Genomic DNA, 20,293 nt, shown 5'->3' on the forward strand with positions numbered 1-20,293 from the left:
TCGTTACGGCATCCATACGAATGTTGTGGTGGCCGTACTGGGTCCGGTGCGATTGTTGTATCCACCGTGTCTTCGGGGCAGTACGGCCAGTACAAATTTCTACAAACACATGACGGGAACTTTAAACTCAGCGCTAAAAGCTTACGATGCCGCCCTACAGCGAGGAAAAGAACGTCAAGGCGTCCGCAGGATCAGGATCAGGCTAGCACGGCACCCTTGCGGCCACCCGTTGAGATGAGTTGCCAAATTCCCCCCGAACTCTGGCCCCGTACGGGCGACCTTAGTTCCCTAATCGGATGGATATGTGACCCTCGGGTTATAAAGCGAAAAAACGCCTATAAAAACTGACAGTTCAGGTCAATCAGACCCAAAGAAAAGCGGCGCGCGGTTATGGTATTAGTTTGATAAACCCATTCAAAGACCTGATTGTGCCCAGTCACAAACTTAGCACCGATCGTCAGTGCGGTAGTATACGAAGTCATGGCGTCCACGGAATCGGGAAAGAATCGTACGGTTTCTCCCAAAAATCGTGCCATGGTCATATTTAGATTGCGGTTCGTGGTTTACGGGCTGGGACACAAAAATTATCAGGCCATGCAAAATCTTAACGACATCGTAGGGGCATCGTGTGGCCTCACTGCGGATGTGTCTCCAGGATACCGCAAGGTCACCTCAAGGCCGCCGGCTCAAAGGTCACCTCAAGGAACGCCCTGAGGCCCCCGTACGATATGTCTGCGGTGGAGTTTTTCTGATATTACAAAATTCGTACGGTCTTCACAAAAATTATAATTCCGCATTTAAAAGTTTTACGATGAAACCCTACGATGCCAAAAAAAATCGGCCAAAAAAACACACGATGTCTGTTAGGGATGTCCACCGATGCCCGTAGGTAGGATATTCGTAGGATAACGTCAAAAACAACACATCGTACGGCATCTTACTCATCTTACGATGGATTTGTGGACTGAGGCATTTGTCAAAGGGAAATACTCATATTACATATCTAGGTTCATTGTAGAGTGCTAAAATCCGCTCGAAAACCAAGTTTAAAAAAAAAAGAAGAAGAAACTAAACAGTTATGTTTATAACAGATTTGATATAAATGCTTAATGTAGAGTACGTTCCACTCCAGCTATACAACAAGGTGAATGTGTTTTGGGACATAAACAAAACATACTATGGTATAGTGTGTCATTTAACAAATCAATCTCGGTCAGACAAATTAAATAAATGGTAGTGAATATTTCATCGATATGAAAAAAGGCGTTCCAGTGGTGGAACGGACAATAGGATTTTCCCGTTAAAGAGGCGGGTCCACCAGTTACTCTTGTTATGGTGGCGCTAACATCAACACTAACAACAACAAACAACAAAAACAAACAACAACAACACTATACAATATTAATAATAATAATAAATATCTTTTAGCTCAATCAAAGCATTTATAACGGCAATTTTAGTTTGGAAGTTCATTTCAGTTCAAAACTAATTTTCGTGCTCTATCCAATTAACGTTCAAGCACGGCTTTCCTGCGCACCACAACCTCAGTTATCTGGGCTGGTGCCAGGACACGTGAGGTAGTGGTTAGTGGTTAGTGCGAGAGAAGAGGGGTATGTAGTGGGCTACCACCTACAAACTGGGTAGTTAAAAACTCGCTGTGGGTGGGAGTCCCGATATTGGGTTGGCTGAACCCTCGTAACCTACCAGTCTTATGTGCCGATGGCCTGAAACCACGACAACACTGTGGTCGGGTTGTATTTGAAAGCATGACGTGTTATTAACTGTACGACAATTCATCCTGTACGAATTGTCCCGAAAACACAAGCAAAATTGCGGCAAATAGAAACGAGGGGAGTGAAATAGCCTTCATCTTCGTTAACTGTCGGCCGGCGAGAGTAGCGCGTACAGGAATGACAAATTGCCGACGGGTTATAGAGGACAGATGATTGTTCTGGTCCATTATACCACATGCAAAATAAATTAATTAAAATGAAATCACGGGGATATGTATTAAATATTCACAAGAACGCGGAAGTCGATGTAGATGGCTATACACAAAACAGTGTTTTCGTCGGTGATTGGTTTCGTGATCGGTTGCCCTTCATTTGATCCTTTAAAATTAAACTGTTATTATAACTTTCGTATTGTTACTGTTGTTAAACCACGTACATACCATGGACATTACACACAACCCAAACCCTTAATCCAACCCTATCTGTTTCTCTTTATTTACTCTATATACTATCTATATATATGCTATGTGTGTTTGTGTTCTCTATCCGTCCATTCAATTCCTATATTAATCAATCCGCCCATCTATATATATTCTCTCTCTAGTCTCTCTCTCTCTCTCTCTCTCTCTCTCTCTCTGGTTTTTCTGTGTCACTCTGAGTCTGTCCGTAGCACTTTTCTCTCCGTCTCTCTTCTCCTCCCGAACAAGATCTCTCCGCTCGCGCTCTACCTCTACTCTCGAGAGAGAGAGACGAGCTAGATCTCTCTCGCAATCCAGGTCCTATCTTATCTCTCCTCGCTCGCTCGCTCTCTCTCTCTATCTCTCTCTCTCTCTATCTCTCCTCTCTATCTGTCTCTATCTTCAAGTAAGGTTACAAACCACGCTTGCCCTCTGGGCACACATCTCAGCAGTTCTCTGTTGTCTTGGTCCAGCAGTGGGGTAGGGTTTAGTATAGTTAGTGAAAGGAGAAGGTCCAGTGCAGGTGTTCTTACATATACCCACGGAGAGTTAAACTCGCTTTTGGGTGGAAGGCTGTACCGGGAGGTGAACCCCAAAACCTACCTGCCTCTGTCCGATGGCTTAACACGATTACCTGCCGAGGACCGGTGTTGTTTTGTTGGTGTGGTTACACTCGGCCTCGGTCATATAGTCGTTTTAATGGTTAAGCCATCAGGACATACGGCTGGTAGGTTTTGGGTCGCATCAGCCCGTACCGACCTACCCCCGAGACAGTTGTTACGACCTCAGGGAGTAAGTTGTAAGACCACTACCACTCTTCTCTTCTCGCTCTCTCCACCACTAACACTAACAAATAAACCGACTGTCCTGGACACACAGCCCAGATAGTTGAGGCGTGTGCCCAGGACAGCGTGCTTGAACCTTAATTAGATATAAACACGAAAATAAGTTGAAATGAAATGAAAAGCTGTAGTGTAGATATATATTAATCAGGGGCGTCCGAACCCCCCCCCCCCCCCCCCCCCCCCCCCCCCCCCCCCCCCCCCCCCCCCCCCCGCGCGTGAAGCAAATGGTCCGTTTTCAGAACTAAAACATACAGGTTTATACATATGGAGTTTCTGGTGGTGCAAAAACAAAATAGAAAAAGGTCCACTTGGTTCATATTCGTCCCCCCCCCTCCCTACCCCCCCCCCCCCCCCCCCCCCAGGTCCAGATCACGCTACGCCCCTGTTAATTGCTTTAGCCGATCTTATTGAAATCGTCTCATACTGCGGGAATCGCTCAGCGGTAGCTGGGGTGAGTGATCTTTCCCAAGGATTTCAGTCAGGTTGTTGTTTTAGCCACATGTTACCATCACCGCGTATGAAAGTTAATTTCGTAGCGTCCACCCTCCTGTGTAAAACAACAGCTCGACCGATTACTGGTAACAAGATGGTGATTGACGAGACAGCCCCCGACCTCAGTGGTTAATTTATCGGATACAAGACTAGTAGGTACTGGGTTCACAGCCTGGTACTGGCTCCAAATAATGGGCGAGTTTTAACGATTCAGTTGGAATATGTAAGGCCACAGCACCGACATCTCTCTCACTAACCACTAACCACTAACCATTAACCACTAACAACTAACCATTAACCACTAACAACTAACCACTAATAACTAACCACTAACCATTAATCACTAACCACTAACAACTAACCACTAACCACTAACAACTAACCATTAACCACTAACAACTAACCATTAATAACTAACAACTAACCATTAACCACTAACAACTAACCACTAACCACTAACAACTAACCATTAATCACTAACCACTAACCATTAATCACTAACAACTAACCACTAATCACTAACAACTAACCACTAACAACTAACCATTAATCACTAACCACTAACCATTAACCACTAACCACTAACCATTAACCACTAACAACTAACCACTAATCACTAACAACTAACCATTAACCACTAACAACTAACCATTAATCACTAACCACTAACCACTAACCATTAACCACTAACAACTAACCATTAACCATTAACCACTAACCATTAATCATTAACAACTAACCATTAACCACTAACAACTAACCATTAACCACTAACAACTAACCATTAACCACTAACAACTAACCACTAACAACTAACCATTAACCACTAACCACTAACAACTAACCATTAACCATTAACCACTAACAACTAACCATTAACCACTAACAACTAACCATTAATCACTAACAACTGACCACTAATAACTAACCACTAACCATTAACCATTAACCACTAACCATTAACCCTCTGTCCTGGACATACAGCCCAGATAGTTGAGGTGTGTGCCTAGGACAGTGTGCTCGAACCTCAATTGGATATAAGCACGGAAACATGTACAAACAATGTGCCCAAAACACTTTGCAACACATCTCTTAATTAGGATCATTCCTGGGGGGAGTGGGGGGGGGGGGGGGGCGCAAATTCAGTTTAAAAGCTCCCCTTTTAATAAAAAAAAAGATTGAAATGTTTTATTTAACGACGCACTCAACACATTTTATTTACGGTTATATGGCGTCAGACATATGGTTAAGGACCAGACAGATATTGAGAGAGGAAACCCGCTGTCGCCACTTCATGGGCTACTCTTTTCGATTAGCAGCAAGGGATCTTTTATATGCACCATCCACAGACAGGGTAGTACATACCACGGCCTTTGATATGCCAGTCGTGATGCACTGGCTTGAACGAGAAATAGCCCAATGGGCCCACCGACGGGGATCGATCCCAGACCGACCGCTCATCGAGCGAGCGCTTTATCACTGGGCTATGTCCCGCCCCTTTTTAATACGGACACCGTAGTAATTGTTGACTTTTTTTAAAGTGTGCGCTTGCATTATTACCGTCTGCCCTCGAGGAAATGTTGACACTTGTCACTCATCGTCAAGGTAGTTAAATTTTCATTTATAAACAAGCATTCTGGGAGTACTGCTAAAGCAATACATATGTCCCCTACCTAGTCCAACACATTTTCGTATCTCCTAAGTTCAAGAACCATAACTGAAAATGAATTAATCGCCGTGAACGCCAATCTTGATCTGTAACAGTACGTGTGATAAAATAGACACAAAATTGTAGCTCAATACCTTTAGGCATGGCGTAAAGAAAAAGTCCGGAAAACTAATTTTGGCATATATGTCAGGTTCGAACGCCATAACTATCAAAAATGGGTCAATCGCCATGAAAGTCAAATTCGATCTGTAACAGTACTCGATAAAGCTATGTACAACATTTCAGCTCAGTATCTTGAGGCATTGTGCAAAATATATCCGTCGGACAGACGGATGGACAGACTGACTAGACATTTATTCATCCATTCTTTATACCATTATTATCAGTTTTGTTTGTTTTTACAGACCGCATATCCTGTGACAGAAGATTATGAAGTCCTACTGAATTTTTATTTTATTATTTTCTCCTGTAGATTCTGTTAGAATATAGTTTCAGTAACGCTAAAATATCAAATATTAATAACACGGTGATATGAATTTTTTTCATTTTGCTTAAAGGCACACTTTCGCTATCAGTTTGCATGTGCTATTTTTGTCTCCACTTTTACATGATTTAGGTCTAGCCTACTTATGAAAAATAAGTACAAATTTAATTAATCAATCCTACAATTAATCTTTGCATAATTAATGCAAGAATATCAAATTGTAATGTGCAGCCAATCAAATTGTAACACGAAGCCTCTCAGTATTGTATATAGAGCCAGGACATAGACCAGTTTTTTTTTTTTACATAATTGTGATAGTGAAAAACCCCAGATTATGTTTGTTTAACCAATCTTTTATAAACAAGGACATTGTTAATAATTTCTGATTTAATCATTTTTAAAGAGAAAAAAATGGATAGATAATTTTTATCATTATCATTATTATTATTTATTTATTTATTATTATTATTATTCTTATTTTTTATTATGTTGCTTTACACATTGGTTTTATATTTTTAGACATTTATAAATGCTTTCTGTTTACATACATTTGGGTTCATACCCCCCCCCCCCCCCAAAAAAAAAAAAGAGAAGAAAAACCCACACAAATTCATTGACATTAATTGGCTTTGATCTGGGGGAGGGCGATAGAGAAGAAGGAAAGAGATGGGGGGGGGGTGAGCAGAGTGTAGACCTGGATAGTTATTGTTGGGGATAAATACAATGTACACTGCGAAACTATGGGCTGCTTGTCGACTTTTGGTTTTTTCAGTTGTGTACTGTATATATAACATAATATGATGACAGATGTAAAATATGTTGATGACTAAATAGAATTAATCTAAAAATAATTCACCTTTCAGGGCTTTAGATCTCACTAATTTGGGAACAATATATATGTTTTGTTTTCGGAGCACATAGAGATCTTTTTAGCACAATAATACCATTAACTACTGCTAAAGGGTTATATTGCATTAAAGTTATTTTAATTTAAGTCAAGAGAAATATTTCAGTGTTTTTTAGGTAAAATGTTTTGAGGTTAGCACGTTTGTATTTATTTTGGTATGTTTATTTTGGGCACGGCATTTAATACCTTGGCTTTATTTTACAATCTAAAGCCCTGCAGGGTATTGTTTTCTTAACATGACATCTCAGTTTACCATACCATGAATTGGCCCATATTGCTTCACTAATGCAATCTGTATTCCAAAAACAATTAAGTGGAACATTTTATTTATTAAATGGAGAAAAGGAAAGGTGACTTTACTGTTCCTTTGAAAGGATGATATTCAGTCTAACAAAAATGTGTAAAAAACATCGAAATAAAACATTAAAGTATAGTTATTGGTGGTGTGAATGTATAATTACTTGATATAACTGAATATTGTCCCAAACAGTGCCCCATGACTGGTATATAAAACCCGGTTTTACGAAGTGTTCTTACTCTTAGCTACTGTTTTAGCGCTAAGATCGTCGTAGTCTATGGGCCAACATATCGAAACCACCCCCCCCCCCCCCTTTAGGGATTTTCGGTCACCATGTTTTTTCAGTTAGCCAGGACCCTCGGCTATCATAATCTGCTTGTTTGCCATAAAATTGATGGTGGAGGTAAGCGCCAGGGCTGTTGCCATGGCAACACAGTGATGAAACATTGGAATTTCAGAAAATGACATATCTATGTAACCAAGCAACCTAAAAACACAAAATAAGTGTCTATATATATATATAGTTTTGAAGCTGTCTAGTTGATTCCAATCACGACCTAGGTAATTTAAGGTCAAGGTCATTACACACGATCAAGGTCAATCTAAATATATGACTGTGGCAAACATGAATGTTTTGCTATGTGTTTAAATATTCAGTGCTCCTAAATTACCAGTTAAACATCGTCGTTGTCGTCGTCGTCGTCATCAAATATATCCTCTTACATCATCATCATCATCATCATCATCATCATCAAACATATCACACATGATCAAGGGCAAACTAATTTTATGACTTCCTTTGGAAAAAGTGAATGTTTACTACATGTGTCTAGTATTCAGTGTTCCTGGAATGTCAGTCAAATTTAACGCTATCAGCATCGTGTTCGTCGTAGTCGTCATCGTCATCATCAAATATGTCCTCTTGAATGTTGTAGTAGTCATTTCCACTATCCCTTTCGTCATCAACCTGTTCCAGTACCAAATCCACCAGATCATGTGGAAGCATTTCATCTTCCGTCCATTGGTTCGCCAATTTGTCTCCTTTTAGTACCCATCTGTGACCATTTTCTGGTTTTCGCACGACTGGACATGCCATATCAGCTTGGTTCCAAATGAGAGCCTGATAGTTAGCACGTACAACATGCATCCTCAACGAGGATCTGTAGGGTGGAAGCAAACTTGATGCCACTCTTGCTAGATAGTAGGTGGTCCTTTGGTGTGTACCGTGTCTTGAACATAGTATATAGGAACCTTGTTTATGTCCTTAACGCCTGATCTTGCCCCATACAAAAGACTTGTGAATGCCTCCAAATCATCAAAATGTTCTGGAGTAAGAGTCGGGGTTGTACCGAAAGTTCTGAAGACAGGAATATATTGTGGGTTTTTTCGCAGCACACGCAGGGGTCCCACCTTGCCTTTACGCACAAATGAACTGATAGAATCACAGCCAGTGAAGGCATGCGATGAGAGCAATGTATTGTTAAGATCGTTGCCAATGCCCTGGACTGCTAATTTGATGTCAGTCAACCGTAGCTTGTCTGCACCACCAGTGTCCATGATTAGTGGTATTCTGATATTCTGTGAATACTTCATGAGCAACAGGAACACATCTGTATCAGGTGACCGAACTACGATGACACTTTAATCAGTGCAATGTGTTGCAATATGACAGCAGTGAAGAATAATGCGGGTGTCGGCCTCCTCCTGAAAAAGACGATCAAGGTTTTGCTCAGAAACTGTTAAATGGTTCCATGACCATAGGAAATGAGGTTAAAGTCCAATCTGGCAAAAAAGCCAAATTCAGAAAACTTGTCCGCTGTCAAACAAAATCCCAAATGGAAGGAATGGATCCAGAAGTATGATGCGTACAAGGCGAAGTTGCGTGCTGGTGAAAAGGGTAAAACATCACAGTTCTGGATAGGTTACATGGATAAGGCATGGCTCCTGATGCGTTTCCTGTGGGTTACAAAGGCCAATGATATCACCCTGCATATGGCCTGTCTACATGAAATGTGTCCTCTCTTTTTTAGTCAAGAGAAGCCAAACTATGCAAGGTATACATCACTGTACTTCTAAACCTTCCACACACACATACTGGTGCTATGGAGCTTCTTGAGAAGAATGGAATGAGTGTGAATCGGTCCGAGGTTGACATAACAATAGAGCAAACCTACAACTGCCATGCCAGTGAGCATGGTCCTGGAATCATTGGCTTCAGTCGTAACTTGGCAGCATATCACAGGTGGAGCAGCACTCGGCATGCAAGAGCTGGATATCTACAGGCAACTCTTGATTCTGCTGGCATCGGGGATGATGAAATGAGCAACCACAAAGATGTCAACCCATCAGAGATTGTAATAGGGGAGGTTGCCGTGCACAAGATGATCATTGCCTTCACTAACTGTGATTCTATCAGTTCATTTGTGCGTAAAGGCAAGATGGGACCCCTGCGTGTGCTGCGAAAAAACTCACAATATATTCCTGTCTTCACAACTTTAGGTGCAACCCCAACTCTTACTCCAGAACAGTTTGATGATTTGGAGGCATTCACATGTCTTTTGTATGGGGCAAGATTAGGCGTTAAGGACATAAACAAGCTGCGATATACTATGTTCATGACACGGTACACGCCAAAGGACCACCTACTAGACAAATTGGCGTACCAATGGACAGAAGATGAAATGCTTCCACATGATCTAGTGGATTTGGTACTGGAACAGGTTGATGGCAAAAAGGATAGTGGAAATGACTACTACAACATGCAAGAGGACATATTTGATGTTGACGATGACGACTACGACGAAGACGATGGTGATGGCGTTAAGATTTGACTGACATTCCAGGAACACTGAATACTAGACACATGTAGTAAACATTCACTTTTTCCAAAGGAAGTCATAAAATTAGTTTGCCCTTGATCATGTGTGATATGTTTGATGATGATGATGATGATGTAAGAGGATATGTTTGATGACGACTAAGACGACAACGACGATGTTTAACCGGTAATTCAGAAACATTGAATATTTAAACAAATAGCAAAACATTCATGTTTGCCACAAAGTCATATATTTAGATTGACCTTGATCGTGTGTAATGACCTTGACCTTAAATTACCTAGGTCGTGATTGGAATCAACTAGACAGCTTCAAAACTATATATATAAACACTTATTTTGTGTTTTTAGGTTGCTTGGTTACATAGATATGTCATTTTCTGAAATTCCAATGTTTTATCACTGTGTTGCCATGACAACAGCCCTGGCGCTTACCCCCACCATCAGTTTTATGGCAAACAAGTAGATTATGATAGCTGAGGGTCTCAATATACCCCACCCCCCCAAAAAAAAACGTTTGTGTGCAATTTAGAAATAAATAACTTGCAGTAAATTCCATAGTATGAAAAAAGGTGATCCCTATGGGAAGGACTATAGATAATTCGAACGGCTCCCGTATATAAAGTGGTATGTTAAAATTGTTTTTAATAGTATCCATTTTTCAAGAAGTAAAGAAACACCAGTGAACGCGTTATCCATCCCACATCAACATATAACCGTGAAAACTGCTCTTAGTCCTAACTATAAATGTCCTAAAATCCACGTAAACAGCAAACAGTATGTCCTCCTTTTTCAATATTAGATATAGCACCAAAAACAACATTTTATTAGGGACTGTGGTACACTGTACTCTTGAAGCAGCCAGGGCCGTAGCTAGGTTTTTTTTTGTTTTGTTTGCGGGGCAACTGAGTAGTTAATAGTGTAAAACTCCTTAAAAGAGAATTTTCTTTAAGTTTCTATAATTTGTTCCGGGTTTTTTTCTGTCCCCTTGACCACCCCCCACTCACCGCTAGCTACGGCCCTGGCAGCTATATCAGTTTTTGTATGTGAGTTTTTAAAAAGTATTAATGTTGTTTCTAAAATAAGATTTGTGCCGATTTCGCTTAACTTTCCTAGTTGGTTAGAAAGCAGCGTGTGTGAGTATGTGGTTGAATGGCTGTGTGTGTGTGTAATTATTGCTACAATTAAATAACATATAAATTAGTCTGAATAATGTACAGCCACTGGCGTAGGAAGCGAGGGGTGGGGGGTTGGGGCAAGATGACGTGTGCCCCCCCACTTTGTAGTAGCAGCGATGGTTTATATATATATATATATACACATACATACACACAATGTCAGCTTTCCGTTGACGGTGTAATTAAATCTACATCTGATGAGTGAGAGCAATTCAACTCTCTCACGAAACAAGCCTGTCATGTAGAGAAAAACATACACTTTTTAACGATATATATATATATATATATATATACTTTGTCAAACAAGAAACGCATAGGCGAAATATTCATGGAATTATCTCTTTAATACAAAGAGGCATAATTCGTTATTTATGATCGTATCAGTCAAATTTGACATGAGTATGTGACAGTGTTCTTGCTATGGACTGACGGCAGTGGAGGCGTTTGTGTCACCCAACAGCGTCGCACGAGGGCGCTGAAATTAGTACCTTGTGTGGCCACCAGCAGCAGCAATCACTGTGCGACATCTCCTTGGCATAGACTGAATGAGTCTCTGAATCCGGACACGTGTAATCGTAGGCCATTTTTCCTGCAGTGCATGTAACAGTTGCGGAAGCGTCTGAAGCTTCGGGTCACACCGGCGTACACGTCTGTCCAGTTCGTCCCATAGATGTTCACTGGAGTTGAAATCTGGCGATCTTGATGGCTATGGCAGCACATTAATGTTCTCATTCTGTAGGAAATCCATTGTTACACGTGCCGTATGCGGCCTGCTATTGTCCTGCTGAAAAAGTTCTCTGTGTCGATCCAAAATGGCGAAGAATTTCATCCCGGTAGCGTACAGCTGTCAGGTTACCTTGTACGAACACAAGTTCACTTCTGCCGGTGTATGAGATGGCTCCACACATCATGACAGTCCCTCCATCGAATCTGTCAACTTGGGCGACGCAGTTGTTGGCAAAACGTTCATTGCGGCGTCTGTAAACACGTTGTCGTCCATCACGTCGCTGTAGAAGGAAACGTGACTTGTTGCTGAACCATACTCGCCGCCAGTTTCCCCAAGTTCCAACCCTGTACATTAGTGCATCAGCGAACACGTAAATGTCGATGTTGACGTCGCAGGACGGGGCCAACATACGGTCTCCTAGCCCGAATGCTTTGTGCAGTGTTCGTTGCTGTGGCATTTCGGTGACGCAAGTGCAGAACCCGGATATAGCGATCTTGTGCTGCAGTTGTTATGCGAGGTCTTCCACTTCTGGGCCGGTCTTCAGCTTATTGAAACTGCTGGTAATTGTCCGAGAGACGTGAAATGGTGCTCTGATGGACGTTCATGTGGTGTGCGACTGCTGACTGCGATTCACCTAACTGGAGGCGTCCTATTGCAATTTTTCGATTCGGCAGGCTTAGTCTTGGCATCTTGTAACTCGTCTACGTCGAAATGGAAATGAGGCATCATTGCGAGCATTGCAGCTTTAAATACCCATCACTACCCCAATCTTTTCCCCGAGTTGCACGTGCATTCGCCAAAATCTGACCATTTCACGCCGATTTCCGGCAATAGTCGCACAACGTGCCACAACGTGCGTTAAATTTGTTTTCGGGCGCATTTGGGCATGCTGTCCCATTCAGGAACATTAACAAACATGGTCATTCAGCAACATTGTACAAAAAACCCCGATATTTTGTAAAATCAAACACTTTTCTTCTTTCCCTATCACCTATGCGTTTCTTTTTTGACAGTATATATATATATATATATATATATATATATATATATGTGTCTATGTCTGTGTGTGTGTGTGTGTGTGTGTGTGTGTGTGTGTGTGTGTGTGTGTGTGTGTGTGTGTGTGTGTGTGTGTGTGTGTGTGTGTGTGTGTGTGTGTGTGTTTGCCCTCCCCCCACCTTTTGGCACCTTTCTACACCCGTGACAGCTATTATAATGTACTCAATGCGTAGCTTTCTGTAAATAAATGGGGTACCAGGGATATGTTCGGGGATATCCGAAACGTAACAAAACAAGGTTGCTTTTCGTCAGTAATACACCTCATACTTTTATTGAAAACAACACAATAATTAGACAAAAACGTTTGACGCTTTTGTGGTAGGTTTCAATATTTTAAAAAATATTATTATGTTATTATGTTTTTCAGTACAAAATGTAATTTTAGAAAGTGAATTGATATATCGGTACAGAGTTTTAATTTGTCTCTTACAAATGATTATTAAATATTCGTTATTAATGTGTACGCCAGACACCCTTATCGAAATAAACATACCTTACTATATTTGTTTGTTTTGGTTTGTGGTTAACATTTCATCAATTCCATCAAATCATTCATTAATAGTGTGGGACTCCACCTCGCAATGTAAAACAGGCACCTGACAGTCCCCTCGGGTTTTTCTCTTGGTTAGCTGTTAGTGACTGAGAAGTCAATGTAGTGGTCTTCCACGTCGCCGTTGGTCCGTTAAAACTCGTTCTGGGTGCGACCGGTCCTGGGAAGTTTCAGTCCTCCTGTAGGCGGAGCGGGAAGTGTGTTGTCCCGGGGAGAGGGAGTCCTACATGGGAAGGGTGAGTTCTCCTGGGAAATGGCAATCATTCTGTAGGCGAAGTGGGAAGGATGTGATGTTATGGGAGTGGCAGTCCTCTTGTAGGCGGAGTGCGAAGGATGTTGTTCTGGTTGAGTTGCAGTCCTGTAGGCAGAGTGGGAAGGATGTGAGTGTTCTTATAGATAGAGCAGATGCGAGTGGTTCATAGGACCAGTTCGCACTATGTCAAATCGTCTTTTCAAAACTATATCGACGACGTCATCCTTACAAGCATCATTGTCATTCTCACCACCACCATAATCGTCATCACAATCATCATAGTCATCATCAGAATCAACATCATCACAGAACAGTTCTTAAATGTTTTGACTTTTTTTCTCTTCTCTTTTTTTACGTTTATTTCTTGTTACAACAAATGTATCCGAACAGTGGACTCCCACATTCACACATTTATGACATGCCAATATAATTTGTATTATGTGCCGCTATTATATATCTATTATATTATGTTTGATATCTATTATATCTAATATGTTAGATAAAGTCTAATTATATATTTAATGACGTGTTTATGTTAAGGGTTTTTTTTCAAACGTAACCATAGATGTTTCATTATCATAACAATAAAGTCATGTGGAAACCTACAAGAATACACATTTAAGGGTTAAGAAGCGCTACATACACTATAAACACTAAAACGACCAGAAACAAATTTAACTGGATTTGCCAAAACTGATAATGTAAGCAAAACGTTAACAATCAGGTGCTTGGGTCGCAGTATCGAACCCCCCTAGTTGGACCCATTCTCCGACCCCCCCCCCCCCCCCCCCCCTCCCACGTCCCAACCAGTACCCCACGACTGATATATTAAAGGCCGTAGTATGCGCTTGTCCTGTCGGTTGAATTGTGATTATAAAAGATACCCTTGCTACTAATGTTAAAACTTTAGCGGGTTTCCTATCTAAGACTATATGTCAAAATGACCAAAGGTTTGAAATCCAATAGCCGATGATTAATTAATCAATGCGCTCTAGCGGTGTCGTTAAACAAAACACTTTTTTATGACCATAGAGTCTGGAATGCAAAAATCTCAGACGAAGATTCACAAATAATTGAAGTCTTTTAACTTAGTAAAGAAACTGCCGTGGGCCCCTGCCTTTGGTCACGTTTACCGATGGCTCGAAACGCAAGTCATGCACCTTTTCTTCTGCTATTACAGAGCAGTATTACAAATGTATATATACTGAATATAGACAGATGCAAGTTCCAGATATATCTGCTGGAGTGAAGCTCCTGCAAGACCTAGCTGTATCCAGATCCTTCGCGACTGTTTTGCAGAACAGCCGTGGGATCTTCCTTTACTTCCTGGTCGTAATTGGGTAAGTTTGCTTCACACTCGACACCTCTGGAGTTCCCGTATCTATTGACAACGACCCCCTCTTCTGGTTTCTCTCGATTCTTCAGACCCACTCTGATCGCATCACGCGACCGCATGGAGGGACATTCGTCAAAGTAGTTGTAGGGAAGGAGGAAGAAAGCAAGATGGCTGCCAGGCGTGGGCGTGATCGGTAGGTCCTCTGTGTGAGGTATGTGGTGCACTCCCATAGCAATCCAGGCCACCAGGTCCTGCAAATATAAAGTGTGATAACAGAAATCCACCAGGTCCTAAACATATAAACAGTAAAAACAGAAATCCACAATCCATGCCACCAGGTCCTTCAAATATTGATATAAACAGAAACCTACAATCCACATGTCACCAGATCCTGCAAATATAAAGTAAAAAAAAAAAAAAAAAAAAAAAAATCCGCAATCCATACCATCAGGTCTTGCAAATATAAACTATGAAAACAGAAATCCACAATCCATGCCATCGGGTCCTGCAAGAATAAATAATAAAATTAGAAATCCACAATCCATGCTATCGGGTCCTGCAAATTTAAAGTTTAAAAACAGAAATCCACAATCTATGCCACCGGGTCCTGCAAGAATAAATAATAAAATTAGAAAGAAAAAAATGTTTTATTTAACGACGCACTCAACACATTTTATTACGGTTATATGGCGTCAAACATATGGTTAAGGACCACACAGATTTTGAGAGGAAACCTGCTGTCGCCACTACATGGGCTACTCTTTCCGATTAGCAGCAAGCGATCTTTTATTTGCGCTTCCCACAGGCAGGATAGCACAAACCATGGCCTTTGTTGAACCAGTTATGGATCACTGGTCGGTGCAAGTGGTTTACACCTACCCATTGAGCCTTGCGGAGTAATAAAATTAGAAATCCACAATCCATACCACCAGTATAACGTGGAAAATGCAAAACCACAATTCACGAGAATCCACGTTTGAGTTATGTGGTGGATTCCCATAGCAATTCACATCACCAGATCCTGAAAATCTAAACTAGTAAACAAACCTCCAGTCTCTGAGATGTGAGGTATGTTGTAGATTCCTACAGAAACCCATGACACCAGTTCTTGCAAAAGTAAAAGGGTAAACAAAACTGCAGATGTGAGCTATGTGGTGGATTCCCATAGCACCAGATTCGGCAAATGTAAACATTGAATTCACTTAACATTATTGGGATGACTACACTGGCATACGGGTTTCTTTTGAAGACTATTTGTTACAATTTAATTAAATATTTGCATCTAATAGTCGATGATTAATTATTAATCAATGACCTGAAGTATTCTTAATACACAAATGTTGGGTATGTGGGGCTGCCACAACAGATGAATCTCCAGGGTGGTGGGGGTGCCGACATTGTGCATATCACATCATCAACACTGTCTTTGTCGTCTTCCTTTCTATCTGTCTAAACTCTAGCTCGAGTGTTTCCTACCCCTGTCCTGTTTATATTGCTGTGTCAGGGCTATCTCTAATGAATAGTTAAAGTTTGTTTTCTTAAACGACACCACCAGAGAACATTGATTTATTAATTATCAGCTATTAGATGTCAAACATATAGTCTTAATGAGGAAACCCTCTACATTTTTTTAGTAGCAAGGGTCTTTTATATGCACCATCCCACAGACAGGATAACACATACCACAACCTTTGGTATACTAGTCGTGGTGCACTGGCCCAATTGACCCACCGACGGCTATACCAGATTTGCGTTTCTTCTTGTAACTTTTGCACTGACCGAAACATATACGTTTAATGTTATTAATGAACTAAATGTCTATAACATCAGAAGTTATATGTATTTTCGACACAGTATTTAACGATCTTAAGTTTAACACTAAGCATACACTGGGTCTGTTCCCACATACGTACACACACTTGTGAGAGATTTACCGTCGCCGATCGATTTTGTCTCCAGCATATATTATGATGAAGATCACTCTTGAGACTGATGATTAGTCGCTCCACAGTGATGACTCGGTCGCCACAGCCATACCATCCAATGAAATAACACGACCGAAATTGATTGCCCAATGACGTATACGTTAACCTAGAAATGATTACGTTATGACGGATATTAACTGCAAAGGCTACAAATAGGTTTTATTTGAAACAAGACGTTTACATTTATTTTAAACTGTTTTTCAGGATATGTAAGACATAATTATAATGCTACATTCGTGTCCGTTAGATACCATTTGTCTTACAACTCATTGTTTAAAAACGTACCCAACGTACTCACTTCCCGTCGTTAGATACGTTTTGAAGCAACTCGTTGTGGGATAAATGATATCTAACGGGCACTCATGTAGTATTCTGTATATACAACTCTCTCTCGTTCGTTAGATAATACTTTCTGTATGACATGCAAGTATTCTTCATTTGTGAATAGGCTTAGAGGGCGCTCGAGCTATCTAAATACGCGTAGCATACTTCATCAACAATGTTGTCGTTGTCGTCGGTGAAGTTGCTGAAATGCACGGTGGGCTGTCGGTTGTCGAACAAGGCATAGCAAGAGCTGCTAGAGAGCTCGTCGTCCTTGTGCTTGGTGACCACCAGCTGATGCCGCGCCCACGACAACGCCATCTCGTTACCATTGTTCTCGGGAATCAACTGTTTCGCCATTCCAGCCAGGTGAATCCTAGGAAGATGAAGAAAAATACAACTAACAGAAGACGATACATTAATAACCTAGAACTAAATCTAATACTAATTCTCTCTCTCTCTCTCTCTCTCTCTCTCTCTCTCTCTCTCTCTCTCTCTCTCTCTCTCTCTCTCTCTCTCTCTCTCTCTCTCTCTCTCTCTCTCTCTCACTCTCTCTCGTATATATAAGGCACATTGTCGCTAATAGTATAACTCTACGGAATCTTTATATAGTTTAAGAAAATACAGGTAATAAATAAATGTATATATACCTAGAACTGAATGTAATACTGATACATAAATTAAAGGTATAACAGTGACCATGTTTATAGCCCAGAAATAGAAAATATCTGCTGGATTATTAGAAGAAAAAGAAAGAAATACAAATAATATATAACTATACGAACATGGAAGTAAACATATAATGCACAACTATACTAAGAAAATAAAAAGAAATAAGAGAACACCTGATAATGTAGACAAATGCCTGTCTATGATAGCGTCGTAATGTCTATATAAATTTCAAAGATACAATATTAATGTGGGACTGGATTTCAGAAATGTGAGACTGAATGTCGCTAACATGGGGTTAATGTCAGTACTACTGTTAACTTCCTGACACTATGGGTGAGATGTTTGCGTTACAGTCAATGTTTCCTGTTAAGTGTTGATGTCAGCCCTTATTTCGTTCCATCAGGCAGTAAGTATATTTAAGATGTTACCTGTACGACCTTGGAACGCCGTGTTTGGTCTTCTTATCGTTGTTATGGAAGACGTGGTATTTCGGACGGTTGAAGTCGAACTTGTACAGCGCCTCCTGCTCGTTGTGCTTCAGACTTCGGTTGAACCTGATCTGGGTGTAGAGCTCGTGCGGGAGTCCGGACGACAGCGTGTTGTTCACGTCTTCGGCACTGATGTCCAGTGTCTCGTATCTGTTGCTCGTGCCCAGCACGTCCACGTCGGCCTTCCAGTGGAACATGTGGTAGTGGATGTTGCCGATCATGTTGTCGTGAATCTTGAAGCCATACGGACCTTTATTGTCGGTGTAAACAGACGAGATGATGTAGCCCGTGGATATGGTGCGGATCTCTAATGCGCCGCTTTGGTGGAACACGAAATCTAAGACGTAGTCGTAGTTCACCAGCGTCAGTATTGTCCTTACCGTCAGCACGATGTCGGATAACCCGGAGTAGAAGCCTCCTTCGGCATAGGAATAGGAGAGATGTCTTCGCAAAGGAATGCCGGTGTCCATTTCGAAGACGCAGACTGATTTCGATTTCCTGACGGGATCTGATGCCGTGTCGCTTAGAAATGTTGTTGGAAGGAATGTTGAAGACTCTGGACAGTCTGCGCCTGGTACCAGGGCATCAGCGTGCGTCCCGACTAAGAGTCCACTGTCGATGTAATCCGCAGCTCTCTCTGCGGCGCTTTGTCCAGAGTAGAAGACTGCGATCTCCTGAAGACCGATCTCGTAGGCTATTCTCTCGCCACCGAAACGGACGTCATAGATCTGGGGACCCGTTAGGGTGGACATTCGGAAGTTGAATTTCCACCCCTGGAACGTGATTTCGCTGTGTTTGATGCTGTAACGTTTACCGTCGGGTTCAACAGATTTAGCAGGTCGTTGAGGATTGTTAGAAGAAGAAGAGGAGGAAGGAGGCCCACGTCTGAACATAGCTGAAAACAAATTCTCGTCATATTTAGGGAACTCTACTTTGCTTTTGTTAATCGGATTAGAAGTTGAATTGTAGGCAGCAGCCAAGGCTTGGAGGCTTGAGTATACCTGGTCTGCATAGACTACAGTCTCGATGTGGAACCTCGACGAGTCGGAACCATCGATGTTGGCCAGGAATGCGATGTCAACCGGCTGAATGCTGTAATATTCGATGTCATACTTAGCCAATATCCACATCTTTCTCACGTCCTTGTTCAGAATAGCAGACGACACTGAAGAAAGGAAAGACGTTAAACATTTGTTTCTGCAGTGGGTGAACGTCGCACCATAGCTCTCCTTCAGAAGGTATCCAACCTCTCGGTCTATTACGGAGTACAAATGTCCGAACAGTTCGCCAAGCTCCACTCCTCCCTGAGGTCTATGGGCATATGGTACGGGGTTTTTGCGAGCTGTTGATTTCAGAAGCTTGTGATAGGTCGGTTTTGGGAGAGGACCAACGATATACTCCTCGACAATGGGTGGAGTCTTGTCTCCCCGAAAAATAATCAGCCGAGCCTCTCTCGCCGGTTTGTTTCCGTTTCCGTCCAAGTACCGTAGTGCCTCGGATTTCTTTGGTGGAAAATAATCAGAAACGAACAGGTAACTGGAATTTATTTTCGCTTCTTTAGGTCTAGCGAGCTTTAGTTCCGAGACACCGTAGATGTATTCCTGGATAGATTTGAGTTCCTTGTGCGTCAAATCGTCAAAAACGCCAGGGTTTTCTGGTTCTGACGTGTTAATGACAGAGTCGCCTCCCTTACATTTCAGTTTGGCGATGACAGAGTCGGTGTCTGTCTGGGTGTTTTCGTTTTTCTTGACGGCCCGGACGATGACAGCAACAAGGAGTCCCAGGCTCAGTAACACGAGGACCCCTGCTACACAGCGCCACTGTGCGGCGCTTTTAACTCTGAGAAAAAAACCATAATAATAATAATACACATGTAGTAGTAATAATAATAATAATAATAATAATAATAATAATAATAATACAGTGAAACCTCTCAAAACCGGATGTTTCTTATGACCCCTTTTTAAATATCTGTGCAGAAGAGAACCTCTGTAAACCGGATGCG

General features: G+C 41.5%; 1 protein-coding gene across 1 annotated transcript; it reads right to left on the minus strand.

Moving 5' to 3' along the window:
• Positions 1-12,925: 12,925 nt before the first annotated feature.
• On the minus strand, positions 12,926-20,127 carry LOC121366314 (putative amine oxidase [copper-containing]; the record flags this gene model as incomplete). Its single annotated transcript, XM_041490805.1, has 3 exons — positions 12,926-15,073; positions 17,297-17,504; positions 18,229-20,127. Coding segments are annotated over 3 exons (2,431 nt in total), but the record flags the coding sequence as incomplete, so codon positions are not given.
• Between the last annotated feature and the right edge of the window lie 166 nt (positions 20,128-20,293).

Source organism: Gigantopelta aegis, unplaced genomic scaffold (genome assembly GCF_016097555.1).
Source record: "Gigantopelta aegis isolate Gae_Host unplaced genomic scaffold, Gae_host_genome ctg5288_pilon_pilon:::debris, whole genome shotgun sequence".
Lineage (NCBI taxonomy): Eukaryota > Metazoa > Mollusca > Gastropoda > Neomphalida > Peltospiridae > Gigantopelta > Gigantopelta aegis.